Source organism: Pristiophorus japonicus, chromosome 1 (assembly GCF_044704955.1).
Source record: "Pristiophorus japonicus isolate sPriJap1 chromosome 1, sPriJap1.hap1, whole genome shotgun sequence".
NCBI classification, from domain to species: Eukaryota; Metazoa; Chordata; class Chondrichthyes; family Pristiophoridae; genus Pristiophorus; species Pristiophorus japonicus.
Window position 1 is genome coordinate 330201460 of NC_091977.1, and position 18001 is coordinate 330219460.

Below are 18001 nucleotides of genomic sequence, written 5' to 3' on the forward strand. Positions count from 1 at the left end.
AATTAAACCCTTTGTCCTCCTCTGCTGAATTCTAAATTTCTCCCAGTCCTCAGGTTTGCTGCTTTTTCTGGCCAATTTATATGCCTCTTCCTTGGATTTAACACTATCCTTAATTTCCCTTGTTAGCCACGGTTGAGCCACCTTCACAGTTTTATTTTTACTCCAGACAGGGATGTACAATTGTTGAAGTTCATCTGTGTGATCTTTAAATGTTTGCCATTGCCTATCCACTGTCAACCGTTTAAGTATCATTCACCAGTCTATTCTAGCCAATTCACGTCTCATACCATCGAAGTTACCTTTCCTCAAGTTCAGGACCCTAGTCTCTGAATTAACACTGTCACTCTCCATCTTAGTAAAGAATTCTACCATATTATGGTCACTCTTCCCCAAGGGACCTCGCACAGCAAGATTGCTAATTAGTCCTTTCTCATTACACATCACCCAGTCTAGAAAGCCAACCCTCTCATTGGTTCCTCGACATATTGGTCTCGAAAACCATCCCTAATACACTCCAGGAAATCCTCCTCCACCATATTGCTACCAGTTTGGTTCGCCCAGTCTATATGTAGATTAAAGTCGCCCATGATAACGGCTGTACTTTTATTGCACGCATCCCTAATTTGTTGTTTAATGCTGTCCCCAACCTCACTACTACTGTTTGGTGGTCTGTACACAACTCCCACTAGCGTTTTCTGCCCTTTGGTATTCCGCAGCTCTACCCAGACAGATTCCACATCATCCAAGCTTATGTCCTTCCTTACTATAGTGTTAATTTCCTCTTTAACCAGCAACGCTACCCCAGCTCCTTTTCTTTGTCTTATCCTTCCGAAATATTGAATACACCTGAATGTTGAGTTCCCAACCTTGGTCACCCTGGAGCCATGTCTCCGTAATCCCAATTATATCATATTCGTTAGTAGCTGCCTGCGCAGTTAATTCATCTACCTTATTATGAATAGTCCTCGCATTGAGGCACAGAACCTTCAGGCTTGTCTTTCTAAACACACTTTGTCCCTTTAGAATTTTGCTGTATTGTGGCCCTTTTTGATTTTTGCCTTCCACTTTTACTTTTCTTTTTATCTTTTGCTTCTGCCCCCCATTTTACTTCCCTCTGTCTCCCTGCCTAGGTTCCCATCCCCCTGCCAAATTAGTTTGACCCCTCCCCAATAGCACTCGCAAACACTCACCCAAGGACATTGGTTCAGGTCCTGCCCAGGTGCAGACCGTCAGGTTTGCACTGGTCCCACCTTCCCCAGAACCGGTTCCAATGTCCCAGGACTTTCAATCCCTCCCTCCTCCACCAGTCTTCAAGCCACGTATTCATCTTCGCTATCCTGCTGTTTCTACTCTGAGATTACTACCTTTGAGGTCCTACTTTTTAATTGAACTCCTAGCTCCCTAAATTCAGCATTAGTTTACTGAGTCACTGTGCCGCCAATAGGAATTTCAGGCCCTTGAATATACTTAAGGTTGAGATTGATAAGATTTTTGGACTCCAGGGGAAATCGAGGGATGTGGAGAATGGGCAGGAAAGTGGACGAGGTCGAAGACCAGGCATGATATTAATGAATGGCGGAACAGGCTCGAGGGACTGTATGGCCTACTCCTGCTCCTAATTCGTATGTTCTTATGTTCAAGTGTGACCAAGTGTCCGATTGCCTGTCATTTTAATTCCCCGTCCCATTCTGATCGATCTGTCCTCGGCATCCTGCACTGATCCAAGGTGGTCAACGGACACACTTCATCTTTCGATTCGTCACGTTACAGCCTTCCAAACTCAACATTGACTTCAACAATTTCAAATCATATCTTCCTGCCTCATTTTTCCCCAGATGGCAGCTGTTGCTGATTATTCTGATATTCCCATTTACACCTCCTCTAGACCCATCTTTTGTTTTAGTTGTCCCATTACCATCCCCTTTCGTAATGCACCATCATCCCTTTTGTCATTTAATCTCTCCTGCCTTCCACCCCATCACAGACCTTACCTTATGTTCTTTCCACGCCTTCACCTGAACTTGCTTAGAATCGGTTACATTTCTAACCTTTTCCAGTTCTGACTAAAGTTCATCAACTTGAATCATTAACTGTTTCTCGCTCCACAGACGCTGCCTGACGGAGTATTTCCAGCATTTTCGGTTTTATTGCAGATTTACAGCATCCGCAATATCTTGCTGGTCATACTTTTAAACACTTCTTAAAGCCTACAGAACAGGTAGAAACTCAAATCTACATTGAAACTGCACTGTCAAAACAACTTGACTATGAATCATAGCACTGAATAAAATATTTAGAGCCTGATAAGATAATACAGGCAGCACGGCCAAGATCCCAGCACTTAAACAATCCATTGAGAAATGCAACATGAACTTGATTACAAAGTAGACAATTCACATCATTTGGATTTTTTTTTAAAAAGCACAAAAGGTGTACAACAATGAGATGTTTGCCACGTGTAGAACTGATGATTCGGATGCAAGGAAACCATGAGCCAGTTACACAAGAGGAAGGATTGACGACTGGTACATCACCAAACCTTTCAAGCCGCAGAGATGATTTTAAATTAAATTGTTATGTAACTCTTCATTTGAAATGTCCTTTGACCAGGCAGCAAAAGGATTATTCACATAATTGTTTCTATGATGCAGTTAATTTTTGTGAATATTTTTTAGTTGCTGCCATTAGCACTTTTATTATACTTTCCTCTGGAGTCAAATTTTCACTGTGTACATGGCTCCAAAACAAGGTTTAGTATGTTACATTTAGCAGTTAACTGTCAACCAGAAGTTTTTTGTTTAATAAAATATTTGCCTGAAATTTTTTGACATTACTGCTTAATCTTTTGATCAATCTCACTACATTCAGTATGTATGGTCCAAGATCAACTAGAATTTACCTTGCGAGACTCCTTCACAAGATGTAGGAAAAGGATTAGGCCCACCTGTGACAGAGACTGTAATTCCCGTATTGGACTGTACAGTCACTGGAGAAATCACTTTTAGTAGCAAGCAAGTCTTCCTTGATTTCGAGGGACTGCCTATGATGATGACACAGTATTCCAGATGTGATCTAACTCAGGCTTTGTATAGCTGAAGCAAAACTTCTACCCTTGCTTTATATTCTAGCCCTCCAGTAATAAAGGTCAACATTCCTTTAGTCTTTTTGATTATTTTTTTGTACCTGACTACATTTTAGCAATATGTACACAAATTCCTAAATCTCTTAGGACTACCACTGTTTTTTGCTTTTCACCATTTAGTTAATAGATGGATCTATCTTTTTTGGCCCCACTCACAATGTATCAATGTCTCATTTGTGCTCCCATCTACACGACTTATTTTACCACCAACCTTTGCGCCATCGGCAAATTTGGACATATGGCCTGTATCGTGTTATCCAAGTCATTTATAAATATGAATAGTTGAGGCCACAGCACAGCTCCTTGTGGGACACCACCAGTCATTTCCTTTCAATTAGAATACATACCCATTCTCCTTACTCGGTCTTTTACCACCTCTCGGCACGGGCTTGACGGGCCAAATGGCTGCCTTCCATGCTGTAACCATTCTACGAATCTATGTTGATTCACCTAACCAATCTCCTAACCAGGTCAATAATTTGACTTCAATTACATGAGCTTTCATATTAGCTATCACTCTTATGTGGAACCTCATCGAATCTCTTCTGGAAGTCCCTAGAATCATCCATAAACATTCCTGTCTATTACTCAAGTTACTTACTCAAAAAATGTAATTAGGTTTGTTAGACATGACCTGCCCTCTACAAATCCACGTTGGCTCTCTCTAATCAGCTCAAATTTCTCCAAATGCTCAGTCACTGTCCTTAATTATAGATTCCAGTATCAGGTCAAGAATTTTCTGGTTTCTCTCTCGCCTTTCATAAATAATGGAGTTACGTTCGCAATTTTCCAATCTAAAAAGTGACAATTCCTGATTCGAGAGCATTTTGATGATTATGGTTAAAGCATCTGCAATTTCCTCACCTACTTCCTTTAAAAGCAAAATGGAAACCAGCAGATCTTGAAGATTTGCCAGTCTTTAGTGCCGTTATTTTTCTAATATGGTTTCCTACTTATGTTAACTTTAGTGAGTTCCAGGCCTTGATTCACTAGTTTCCCTGGAATTGTCAGGTATACTGTCCTCTTCTCCTGTGCGGACCTGACAAAGTAATTATTCAACAAGTCTGCCATTTCCTTATTTTCATTTACAATATTACCCCATCTGTATTTAAAGGGTCCACATGACCCATTTTTTCTAATATAATGGTAAAAACTTGTGTTAATCTCGATACTCCTCGCATGTTTCTTTTTGTATTCCTTCTTGCAGCTATGACTATCTTTTTTTGTCTTTATCTGTTCTTTATATCTCTCCCAGTCTCTTGGGTCTACACGAATCTACGCACTTTTAGATGTCCTTTTTTTCAGTTTTATGTTATCTCTCGCCTCTCGTCAACCATGGCTGTTTTATTTGTTAAGTAGAGCTCTTCCCCCTTGTATGCAGCTAAATTATTTTTTTGAACACATTCCATTCTTCATCTGTACTTTTACCCCATAACAGTTTTGGCCAGCTTGCTGTGATCAGTCTGTCTCATCCTGTTAAAATTAGCATCATCAAAATCTAGAATGTAGTATCTGTTAAGTTTCTCCTTTTCAAACCCAACATTGAATTTGATATTCTGATCACTTTTCGATAATTGTACCCTCACTGTTAACTTGATTAAGTCTGGCTCATTACTCATTGCTAAATCTAGTATGGCCGACCCTCGTTAGTTCTAGAACATATTGTTCCAGAAAACTATCTTGAATGCACACAAGAAATTCACAACCTTTGACTTGGAGCTATTCTGCACATCCCAGTCATGAAAATGAACTTCTCCCATTAAAACAACTTTGCTTTTGCTACAAGCCTCTCTAATCTTTGAATTGATACATTCTGCCACTTCACTGATGCCATCAGCAGCCCTGTAGGCAACTCCCATTACAGTTTTAGGTCCTCTCTTATTCCTCAATTCTAAAACATAACCGTCACTACAAAAAGTCAATAATGCTACAATGCAAGTATGAAACTCAGGTGAAAGTGCTTCCCGAAATTGGTGGAGATAGCTTCTAGGTTGTTGTGCATTCAGCATGCTAACAAAAACACTTGCTTCATCTTGCTAAGAAGCAAAGTTGCCAACCAAATTTAAATGCTCCTGGTTTAAAAAAAAGTACAAATTTGAAAGGGTTTTCAAAATATCCCACATCCGTTTAGTCTATAATTTATAGCAATGATTCGAAGTTGGGTTTATTTTTAAACTACAGTAAAACCTCCATTACCCACCAGCAATACCACAAGCATTGGAATGAAGTACAAATACAAAATAAATAAAATGAAATTAATCTTTTTGGGGCTGAAGCTGATTTATGCTAGACTGAAGACTGGTGTCAGTGGACTGTACAATGAGGCAATGGCTGGCACAAGGCTTTATCCCATGGGAACACAGGCAAACAAACGGGAAAGGTGAATAGAGGAGGTCTCACTGTAGCATGGCAGTGGCATGTATTCTGACGACATTGGAAATTTATCACAAAACAAGAAAATCAGGTACAAGTTTGAATTACAGTAAGGCGCTTCAACATACTATCTGGTCTTGGCATTCATTTCATCTTTACCATTGCAAGGTCTTTTGAACTGAAGGGATTTGGATAAATTTATAACAGTCTTGCATCAAATACAGATAAAGGTTATGGGGAAACAGACTTCTGTCATTGAACAAGTCAACAGTATAATAAACTCCACTATCCAAATCTATAAAATAGATTAAGTCTGACAGTTTAATCTCCATACACTTCATACATAATCCCCTAAGGGTCAATTGGAGTGATTAGACAGCATTTTAAATCTGTGCTTCAAAAGTTTGACGACACCAATGTTGGACAATGGTGTAGTCTTGTCTCATCTAAGATGCAGATTATTTTGGATTGTTTCTTCAATTGCAGGTACATTGAAATTTACCAAAAAAAGGCAACCAGCCAGCAAATTTAAACAGGGATCTCTGTCCGGTCACCCAAAGTGCGCCTGTTCGAAAATAAGCAAACATTTATGGTGGTCAATGCAAACATTAAACTCAGAATAACTTAAGTGCTTCAACCCAAAGTTACTTGAAATATTTTCCTAATGTAAAAGATTAACTGGCAAACACATGGTTTGCAGATTGAGGACATACCATTACTGTTTTTTTGATCCTATGTGAAGGGCCTGGGTGCTCTGCTGAATACAAGTCTGTCAGAAACAAAGAGTTGATGAGCGTTGACTTTCCTAATCCTGATTCACCTGCAACATAAACAGTAAAAAAAAAAGTTAACAATTGACTTGCATTGCCTGTAGTTCATAAAAGTTTTGATCCTCTTACTCCTTTCACACTTTATGAGTTCAATTGGAGCTTTAGTGGTTACTGGATACTTGCCAAGTTTACAGTCAAAGAATACATGATCACAATTTCACTCATCGCCCCAAAACAGACAATTAACACTCAAACAGCAAAAGCTACCCTTCACTTTTCAAATGGATTAAAATTCCTCACTAGCTTAAAAAATAACCCTCTGAATGTATATTGAAAACAAATTGGCATTCATTTGAACTTGGTTTGAAGCCTTCTTCGATCCTGTGACGCTGTGTATCCCTCATTTCCCATCCTATTCTCTACTCCATTTGCACTTGCTCTTTCAACCAGTTTTCCCAATCCTCCGGATCTCCCTCCCAAAGCCCTTTGCCTCATCTCTCCTCTCCACGATTTCAAAAGACTAAAAACTTAGCTTTCCTGCTGCTTTTCTGGCTCTGCCCCTCAACCTATTATTTCTCTGCAGTCTCCACTTCAATTTACTCAATCCGTGAAGTTTTCTGGGTTGTCTTTATAATTGCAAGCTGCTGTTGACTCAGGAGACAAGCTCACTCATAACATAATTGGCAAGGCAACATTAAAGAGGCAATGACCTAGAAGAAATGGTCCAATATCCTAAATACCTGCCCATTGTGAAGATCAAAATCCATGCCAAACAAGAAAGCTCTTCCAACTATCTGACTTCTTCCAAGGTCCCAGTGTTTTATTTCATGCCTTACTTTGGTTAATTACCTTCAAACTAAAACCAAGAGGTGAAATGGGTGACTTATTGCCAGAATAAATTCCTGGGATCATAGCCACTTCACTGAAGACCTACAAACTCAACTACATTTTAGTGTTAATAGCACAAATGTGGTGGTCCAATGCAGAGAGTTTCAATAGTAATTAAGGTTTCCTCTCAGATTTCCAACATGGTAAGTTTCCATCAAGGAAGTAAATATCAGGCCAGGCCCTTTCTCCCTCCCCACAGGAAAAGCAAAAGGAGTCAGGGTCAAGCCAGGTCACTCACAGCTCCCACCAAATAGAAACATAGAAACATAGAAAATAGGTGCAGGAGCAGGCCATTCAGCCCTTCTAGCCTGCACCACCATTCAATGAGTTCATGGCTGAACATGAAATTTCAGTACCCCCTTCCTGCTTTCTCGCCATAACCCTTGATCCCCCGAGTAGTAAGGACTTCATCTAACTCCCTTTTGAATATATTTAGTGAATTGGCCTCAACTACTTTCTGTGGTAGAGAATTCCACAGGTTCACCACTCTCTGGGTGAAGAAGTTTCTCCTCATCTCGGTCCTAAATGGCTTACCCCTTATCCTCAGACTGTGACCCCTGGTTCTGGACTTCCCCAACATTGGGAACATTCTTTCTGCATCTAACCTGTCTAAACCCGTCAGAATTTTAAACGTTTCTATGAGGTCCCCTCTCATTCTTCTGAACTCCAGTGAATACAAGCCCAGTTGATCCAGTCTTTCTTGATAGGTCAGTCCCGCCATCCCGGGAATCAGTCTGGTGAACCTTCGCTGCACTCCCTCAATAGCAAGGAATGTCCTTCCTCAAGTTAGGAGACCAAAACTGTACACAATACTCCAGGTGTGGCCTCACCAAGGCCCTGTACAACTGTAGCAACACCTCCCTGCCCCTGTATTCAAATCCCCTCGCTATGAAGGCCAACATGCCATTTGCTTTCTTAACCGCCTGCTGTACCTGCATGCCAACCTTCAATGACTGATGTACCATGACACCCAGGTCTCGTTGCACCTTCCCTTTTCCTAATCTGTCACCATTCAGATAATAGTCTGTCTCTCTGTTTTTACCACCAAAGTGGATAACCTCACATTTATCCACATTATACTTCATCTGCCATGCATTTGCCCACTCACCTAACCTATCCAAGTCACTCTGCAGCCTAATAGCATCCTCCTCGCAGCTCACACTGCCACCCAACTTAGTATCATCCGCAAATTTGGAGATACTGCATTTAATCCCCTCGTCTAAATCATTAATGTACAATGTAAACAGCTGGGGCCCCAGCACAGAACCTTGCGGCACTCCACTAGTCACTGCCTGCCATTCTGAAAAGTACCCGTTTACTCCTACTCTTTGCTTCCTGTCTGACAACCAGTTCTCAATCCACGTCAGCACACTACCCCCAATCCCATGTGCTTTAACTTTGCACATTAATCTCTTGTGTGGGACCTTGTCGAAAGCCTTCTGAAAGTCCAAATATACCACATCAACTGGTTCTCCTTTGTCCACTTTACTGGAAACATCCTCAAAAAATTCCAGAAGATTTGTCAAGCATGATTTCCCTCACAAATCCATGCTGACTTGGACCTATCATGTCACCATTTTCCAGATGCACTGCTATGACATCCTTAATAATTGATTCCATCATTTTACCCACTACTGAGGTCAGGCTGACCGGTCTATAATTCCCTGTTTTCTCTCTCCCTCCTTTTTTAAAAAGTGGGGTTACATTGGCTACCCTCCACTCCATAGGAACTGATCCAGAGTCAATGGAATGTTGGAAAATGACTGTCAATGCATCCGCTATTTCCAAGGCCACCTCCTTAAGTACTCTAGGATGCAGTCCATCAGGCCCTGGGGATTTATCGGCCTTCAATCCCATCAATTTCCCCAACACAATTTCCCGACTAATAAAGATTTCCCTCAGTTCCCCCTCCTTACTGGACCCTCTGACCCCTTTTATATCCGGAAGGTTGTTTGTATCCTCCTTAGTGAATACCGAACCAAAGTACTTGTTCAATTGGTCCGCCATTTCTTTGTTCCCCGTTATGACTTCCCCTGATTCTGACTGCAGGGGACCTACGTTTGTCTTCACCAACTTTTTTCTCTTTACATACCTATAGAAACTTTTGCAATCCGCCTTAATGTTCCCTGCAAGCTTCTTCTCGTACTCCATTTTCCCTGTCCTAATCAAACCCTTTGTCCTCCTCTGCTGAGTTCTAAATTTCTCCCAGTCCCCAGGTTCGCTGCTATTTCTAGCCAATTTGTATGCCACTTCCTTGGCTTTAATACTATCCCTGATTTCCCTAGATAGCCACGGTTGAGCCACCTTCCCCTTTTTATTTTTACGCCAGACAGGAATGTACAATTGTTGTACTTCATCCATGCGGTCTCTAAATGTCTGCCATTGCCCATCCACAGTCAACCCCCTAAGTATCATTCGCCAATCTATCCTAGCCAATTCACGCCTCATACCTTCAAAGTTACCCTTCTTTAAGTTCTGGACCATGGTCTCTGAAATTACTGTTTCATTCTCCATCCTAATGCAGAATTCCACCATATTATGGTCACTCTTCCCCAAGGGGCCTCGCACAATGAGATTGCTAATTAATCCTCTCTCATTACACAACACCCAGTCTAAGATGCCCCCCCCCCCTAGTTGGTTCCTCAACATATTGGTCTAGAAAACCATCCCTTATGCACTCCAGGAAATCCTCCTCCACCGTATTGCTTCCAGTTTGGCTAGCCCAATCTATGTGCATATTAAAGTCACCCATTATAACTGCTACACCTTTATTGCATGCACCCCTAATTTCCTGTTTGATGCCCTCCCCAACATCCCTATTACTGTTTGGAGGTCTGCACACAACTCCTACTAACGTTTTTTGCCCTTTGGTGTTCTGCAGCTCTACCCATATAGATTCCACATCATCCAAGCTAATGTCTTTCCTAACTATTGCATTAATCTCCTCTTTAACCAGCAATGCTACCCCACCTCCTTTTCCTTTTATTCTATCCTTCCTGAATGTTGAATACCCCTGAATGTTGAGTTCCCAGCCCTGATCATCCTGGAGCCACGTCTCCGTAATCCCAATCACATCATATTTGTTAACATCTATTTGCACAATTAATTCATCCACCTTATTGCGGATACTCCTTGCATTAAGACACAAAGCCTTCAGGCTTGTTTTATTAACACCCTTTGTCCTTTTAGAATTTTGCTGTATAGTGGCCCTTTTTGTTTTTTGCCTTGGGTTTCTCTGCCCTCCACTTTTCCTCATCTCCTTTCTGTCTTTTGCTTTTGTCTCCTTTTTGTTTCCCTCTGTCTCCCTGCATTGGTTCCCATCCCCCTGCCATATTAGTTTAAATCCTCCCCAACAGCACTAGCAAACACTCCCCCTAGGACATTGGTTCCGGTCCTGCCCAGGTGCAGACCGTCCGGTTTGTACTGGTCCCACCTCCCCCAGAACCGGTCCCAATGCCCCAGGAATTTGAATCCCTCCCTGCTGCACCACTGCTCAAGCCACGTATTCATCTGCGCTATCCTGCGATTCCTACTCTGACTATCACGTGGCACTGGTAGCAATCCCGAGATTAGTACTTTTGAGGTCCTACTTTTTAATTTAGCTCCTAGCTCCTTAAATTCGTTTCGTAGGACCTCATCCCTTTTTTTGCCTATGTCGTTGGTACCAATGTGCACCACGACAACTGGCTGTTCTCCCTCCCATTTCAGAATGTCCTGCACCCGCTCCGAGACATCCTTGACCCTTGCACCAGGGAGGCAACATACCATCCTGGAGTCTCGGTTGCGGCCGCAGAAACGCCTATCTATTCCCCTCACAATTGAATCCCCTATCACTATCGCTCTCCCACTCTTTTTCTTGCCCTCCTGTGCAGCAGAGCCAGCCACGGTGCCATGAACTTGGCTGCTGCTGCCCTCCCCTGATGAGTCATTCCCCTCAACAGTACCCAAAGCGGTGTATCTGTTTTGCAGGGGGATGACCGCAGGGGACCCCTCCACTACCTTCCTTGCTCTACTCTTCCTGCTGGTCTTCCATTCCCTATCTGGCTGTGGACCCTTTCCCTGCGGTAAGACCAACTCACTACACGTGATACTCACGTCATTCTCAGCATCGTGGATGCTCCAGAGTAAATCCACCCTCAGCTCCAATTCCGTAACGCGGACAGTCAGGAGCTGGAGGCGGATACACTTCCCGCACTCAAGATCGGTCATCAACAGCTTAGCAAGTTGATTACCTGAATGATGTCACCCAGAAAATTAGTCTATTAAAAGCTGAAGATAGGAAAAACAAAAAGGTAAAAAGATATGCTGAAAGGCTGAGACAAAGTAGATAGAATGGGAGGAGACTCGTGGAATATAAACACCTGCATACATTAGTTGGGCCATAAGGCCCGTTTGTGTGCTGCATATTCTATGTAATTCTAAGTAGTACCATAGAGCTTTTCAATGTTGTTTAAACTCTAGTGCAAGAGAGCACTCTGCAAATATTGACACTTGCAGGGACCACCTGTCGTGGCTTCTGAAATAATGTTAGCTATCCGAATGATTTCCAAGGCTAAGGCTCAAGATGCAGAGAGTCGGGATAAACAGGTCCTTTTCAGAATGGCAGGCAGTGACTAGTGGGGTACCGCAGGGCTCAGTGCTGGGACCCCAGCTATTTACAATATACATCAATGATTTGGATGAGGGAATTGAGTGTAATATCTCTAAGTTTGCAGATGACACTAAGCTGGGTGGCAGTGTGAGCTGTGAGGAGGACACTAAAATGCTGCAGGATGGCTTGGACAGGTTAGGTGAGTGGGCAAACGCATGATAGATGCAGTATAATGTGGATAAATGTGACATTATCCACTTTGGTGGCAAAAACACGAAGGCAGATGATCTGAATGGCGGCAGATTAGGAAAAGGGGAGGTGCAGTGAGACCTGGGTGTCATGGTACATAAGTCATTGAAAGTTGGCATGCAGATTCAGCAGGCAGTAAAGAAGGCAAATGGTATGTTGGTCTGCATCGCAAGAGGATTTGAGTATCGGAGCAGGGAGGTCTTACTGAAGTTATACAGGGCCTTGGTGAGGCCTCACCAGGAATATTGTGTTCAGTTTTGGTCTCCTAATCTGAGGAAGGACGTTCTTCCTATTGAGGGAGTGCAGTGAAGGTTCACCAGACTGATTCCCGGGGTGGCAGGACTAACATATGAGGAGAGACTGGATCAGCTGGGTCTGCATTCACTGGAGTTTAGAAGGATGAGAGGGGATCTCATAGAAACATAAAATTCTGACGGGACTGGACAGGTTAGATGCAGGAAGAATGTTCCCGATGTTGGGGAAGTCCAGAACCAGGGGACATAGTCGAAGGATAAGGGGTAGGCCATTTCGGACCGAGATGAGGAGAAACTTCTTCACTCAGAGTTGTTAACCTGTGGAATTCCCTACCGCAGAGAGTTGTTAATGCCAGTTCATTGGATATATTCAAGGGGGAGTTAGATATGGCCCTTACGGCTAAAGGGATCAAGGGGTATGGAGAGAAAGCAGGAAAGGGGTCCTGAGGTGAATGATCAGCCATGATCTTATTGAATGGGCCAAATGGCCTACTCCTGCACCTATTTTCTATGTTTCTATGTTTCAAACACCCGAAACTGTGGCATCTACGATTAAGAAACATACCAAATATTTTAAATTGCATCTTCAGCAAAGAGGCTCTTTCGTAGCAAAGGTCTGCACATTGCCCAAGTTTCGGCCTCAGTTGCTCCTGATTGTTTGGAGCAACTGGTGTAGAACGGAGTATCTTAGAAATTCAAATTCTCGTCATTTAGTTTGCTCCAGTTCGAGTCAGTTAGAACAGTTTCACTTTGGAACAGAATTTTTTTTTCCAAAAGGGGGCGTGTCCGGCCACTTACGCCTGTTTTCAAAATTTCGGCAGTGAAAACTTTCTCCAAACTAACTTAGAATGGAGTAAGTGAAGATTTTTGTACGCTCGAAAAAATCTTGTCTACACTTTAGAAAATCAGGCGTAGGTTACAAATCAGGCATAGGGAATGGGGGGGGGGGGGGTTAAAGGGAAGTTTACAAACATTAAACACTTCAGTTTTACAAATAAAGAGCCATCATCAATAATAAATGATAAATACATCAATAAATCAACCAATAAATCAAAAAAAAATTATATATTTTTTTAAAATCAATATATAAAACATTTTCTACTTACCGACTGCAGCACCGGGAGCCCTCGAACAGCGTGCTGGGATGCCCCCCCTCCCACCCCAGTGTGTCTCTGTCAGTGTCTCTATCTCACTGTCTGTCTGTGTTTCTGACAGCGATGGGAGGAAGGGGGGAGGGAGGGAAAGCAGAAGGGGGGAGGGAAAGCAGAAGGGGGGAGGGAAAGCAGAAGGGGGGGGGAGGGAAAGCAGAAGGGGGGGGGAGGGAAAGCAGAAGGGGGGGGGAGGGAAAGCAGAAGGGGGGGGAGGGAAAGCAGAAGGGGGGGGGAGGGAAAGCAGAAGGGGGGGGGAGGGAAAGCAGAAGGGGGGGGGAGGGAAAGCAGAAGGGGGGGGAGGGAAAGCAGAAGGGGGGGGAGGGAAAGCAGAAGGGGGGGGGAGGGAAAGCAGAAGGGGGGGGGAGGGAAAGCAGAAGGGGGGGGAGGGAAAGCAGAAGGGGGGGGGGAGGGAAAGCAGAAGGGGGGGGGAGGGAAAGCAGAAGGGGGGGGAGGGAAAGCAGAAGGGGGGGGAGGGAAAGCAGAAGGGGGGGAGGGAAAGCAGAAGGGGGGGAGGGAAAGCAGAAGGGGGGGGAGGGAAAGCAGAAGGGGGGGGAGGGAAAGCAGAAGGGGGGGAGGGAAAGCAGAAGGGGGGGGAGGGAAAGCAGAAGGGGGGGAGGGAAAGCAGATGGGGGGGAGGGAAAGCAGATGGGGGGAGGGAAAGCAGAAGGGGGGGGAGGGAAAGCAGAAGGGGGGGGAGGGAAAGCAGAAGGGGGGGGAGGGAAAGCAGAAGGGGGGGGAGGGAAAGCAGAAGGGGGGGGAGGGAAAGCAGAAGGGGGGGGGAGGGAAAGCAGAAGGGGGGGGGGAGGGAAAGCAGAAGGGGGGGGGAGGGAAAGCAGAAGGGGGGGGGGGAGGGAAAGCAGAAGGGGGGGGGGGAGGGAAAGCAGAAGGGGGGGGGGGAGGGAAAGCAGAAGGGGGGGGGGGGGAGGGAAAGCAGAGGGGGGGGGGGGGGGGGTGAGGAAGGCTGAACGGGCCAGGCCCAAGACTTCGGGCAGGTCCGGTCCTGGGGGGGGGGGGGGGGGAGAAAGAGAGCGGGAGTCGAGTCGTGTCGGGAGGAAGCAGGAGCTGGCCATGGGAAGCAGCCTTATGCACACAGCCCCAGTGAGGCCATTCGGCCAGGGCTAGGGGCTGCATGCTCCGGGCCCCTCCCACACAGTTTTGAACGCCCGGAGCTACTGCACATGCGCGCCCACTGTAGCGCGCATGCGCAGAGGTCCCCGTCACTGTTTTCAGCGCAGGGACCTGGCTCCGCCCCCTGCAGCTTGTGCTGCGCCGCACCCGACTCCAGAGGACCAGCAGGGAGCCGGAGAATCTAAGTTTTTTTTAGGCGCACTTTGTGGCGCGAAAAACGGGCATCCAGGTCGGGGCTGCGCCGTTCTCGGCGCGGCCCGAATCTTGCACCCTAGGTATCAGCCGTGGCTCTCACTCTCACCTCTGAGGCAGAAAGTGAGTTCAAGTCCCACTCCAGAGACTTGAGCACATAAGCTGGGCTGACGCTCCAGTGCAGCGAGAGTGCTGCACTTCAAAATTACATAAATTGATCAGTCATTACAAACCAGTTGGTAACACACTAAATTAACAGCCATTGTACAAGAATATACAATTTCTGCCCTGCATTTTGCAGCCAGGTCTAATCACACAGAACCTCTGCATTTTTCCACGGGCATTGAGCACATTCTGATGATCTGGGGCCCTGGCGAATTAAATGTTTTACCAAGATGTTAGAGGATTGAACAAGTTCATTAAGAGCAGAGTTAGGGTCCTTATTTTCAAACTAGATATTGTGACTGCAGGTAAATTGTAGTTGTTCTTCAATCCCTGGAGGGCAAGGCACAAAATGATAAAATGTTGACATTCAATCATTCTGTCGCAATGCTAAACGTCAGAAGCAGATCGATATTGCAATCTCTAATATCATGTTGAAAGTCATGCACGGCAGTAATTTGATTAAAACTTCGTGAATATACATAATTTGATCACAAACATTATATCCACTCATGGTCTCATCTGATCAGGTACATCTCATCAGCTTTATTCTGCTGGGTCTGCTGCCAGTTCACACATCCCAAGTCCTCCCAGCTTCCAAGTAATACAGAAAGCTACTCACGACTGCAATCAACTGGTGAATACAAACAGTGCAATTATCTACTTGGATTAATTGGAACATAAACCTCAGTTCTATTGCTGTACAAGAAATTTACAGATCTGTTTTGCAAAAACTTCATTGACTTATTTTTTAAATTTGATTGAAGTATTGCTGAGTGCTGCAAGGTGCCTTCCATTTACTTGAGGGGTTTAGGGCGGGTGTTCCCAAGAACTGGAACAAGGTGACTGAAGGCTCTGCCACCACTGGTGGGGAATAAAGGAGGTGGGGAACAAGGATCAATCGGGTTATGTTGAGAAATATTAACATTATCGTCATTGATAGAGCGACAAGATAACAAATGTGGTGAATCTTTTTGCATAAACTGGCATTTTAATGAACTGATGTAAATTGCAATCGTATTCATACAGACAAGATTATTTTTAAATAAAAGCACTCCTGATGACTTGTAGAATAATTTTGTTTGTCAAGACTTTAAAGCGAGGCATTAATAGAGAAGGTATTTTAACACCTTGAATTAACTTCTGGAACCAGTCAATTCTTCACAAGCGTTCGGATTTAAGAGTCATTATTGTTGCTGATACTCAGGGCCCAAGTTTGCCCCCCTCCCCACCCGCCACCACTTAGAATGGCGTACCTCCATGAGGAGCGCCGACTTTGAAGAAAAACCGCGCCTAAAACTTAGAGGAATTTGTCCCGCTCCTCAGGATGTCTTCGGCCTCGGCATAGCGCACCACATCCAGTTGGGGGCAGAGCCAGGTCCCAGCACTGTCTCTGCACATGCAGGCTAGAGTGCGCGTGCATGAGCAGTAGCTCCTGGCAGCCTGAATCTCTAACACGCTCTACAGGCTGTGTGGGAGGGCCCGTAGCATGCCGCTCTAGCCCTGGCCGAATGGGCTCCCTCATCGGCGGCCCGCTGCCCTCCCGGGCCGTGTTTTGGTAGGACTTCTATTTATTTGTTATTGATTGATTGATTGCTTATTACTTTGGTCTTGGTGCTTTAGGCGCAGGGGTCCTTTTTTTTTGATAATTAATTGATTACAAAGCACCAAAATAAGTCTTTGTGCGAGGTGCAGGTTTCTCTCAGCTTCCTTGTATTTTATTATTAGTTATTGAACGCTTATTTTGTGCTTTTAGTGCTTTAAATGTATTTATGCTTCTTTAATGTTGTTGTGAAGGTGTTTAGTGCTTTGCAAGGTCCTCTCACTTCCCCTCCACCCCGCAAATCTCTGGCTACCTGCACTGATTTCTTAGCTCACCGCAAGGTTTTTCTGTGCGGACACAAGTGGCCACATACGCTGGCCTAAGTTAGTTTGGAGTAACTTTTAGCTGTCTAAACTTGCTTAAATAGCCAAAACAGGCGTAAGTGGCTGGTAATGCACTCTTTTGAAAAAACTCCAAAAAAAACTAACACTTGGAAGGAAGCAAATTAAATGGGCAGAATTGCGATTTTTAAAGATACTCCAAAAAAAAACTAGTTGCTCCAAAAAAAAAAGAGCAACCCCTGGGCAAACTTGGGCCCTCAGTGTGGTCAGACTTGGGTGACAGCATTTGCAAAGAAGTTGCTTGTACTTGATGGGTGAAACTATTCTTACAATCCCAGATTCTGCTAATCCTCATCAGTTATCAGAAAGCAACAGAGCTCCTTGAGCAGCTCTTATGTTTATTTGACATATACATAGTATTTTGCCTGTTTTATTGATTCTGGTCAGTAATTTAGCTTGCTCAAATTAGTCCAGCAACATCCTACATATCTCCAATAAGTAATTTGCCATGATGAGTTACTGTGCCATACTGAGTCAGTGTAGGAGATATAGGTTTCAATTCATTAGATGCCCGCTGACAGAAATCAAGCCATTTGCAAGGAGGTGCCAACACTGCCATCCAAGTACTTAACAGCTTTCGTACTTAAAACACCTGTTCACCCTAGCATAGCCATCAAGTTGGGATGTCACAAACGCCTATCGCCGGAGAATGGATTTTTAAAATGGCACTCGTCCTTAATTACTTTTGTTGTTGTGAACCACAAAGTTCACGAGAACAGTAACTGACAAGACTACACTCAGAAAACAAATCATGTAGCTTGGGACTTCTGAGAAAACTGAAGGGTGGCTTACAAAATGAGAGATGCAGAGCTTTGGAACTATGCTTTCTGACTATACAGAGAATTCCAGAACCTGTAGGTCTAGATTCAAGATAAAAACTGAAAAAGGAAATTCAGACACATCTTCAATAAAAAAAATAAAAGATTGGAACAAATTTCCAGTGCACATGACTGAACAGGAAATTTGACGGGTTTCAAAAGCTAAGGAGATAAGTTCCTGGCATTAGAAAGTAAAACATGATTATTAAATTTTACATAAATGTAGAGATATCTACCAGAAAGGAGATATTTGGGAGGCTGATGGACTGCTGCCACTCTGTTGTAGATTAAACTTCACAAGCTTTTCTTTTTCCTTGCATGGTAGCGAGCAGAAGAAAT

General features: G+C 44.0%; 1 protein-coding gene across 2 annotated transcripts in view; it reads right to left on the reverse strand.

Moving 5' to 3' along the window:
- Positions 1 to 18001, reverse strand: part of LOC139272946 (septin-7) — a 158230-nt gene that overhangs the window by 86978 nt on the left and 53251 nt on the right. For both annotated transcript variants that reach the window (XM_070889116.1, XM_070889107.1), the window contains exon 2: positions 6229 to 6335. In XM_070889116.1, coding sequence (XP_070745217.1) covers positions 6229 to 6335 — 107 coding nt within the window. The remainder of the gene's footprint in view (positions 1 to 6228; positions 6336 to 18001) is intronic.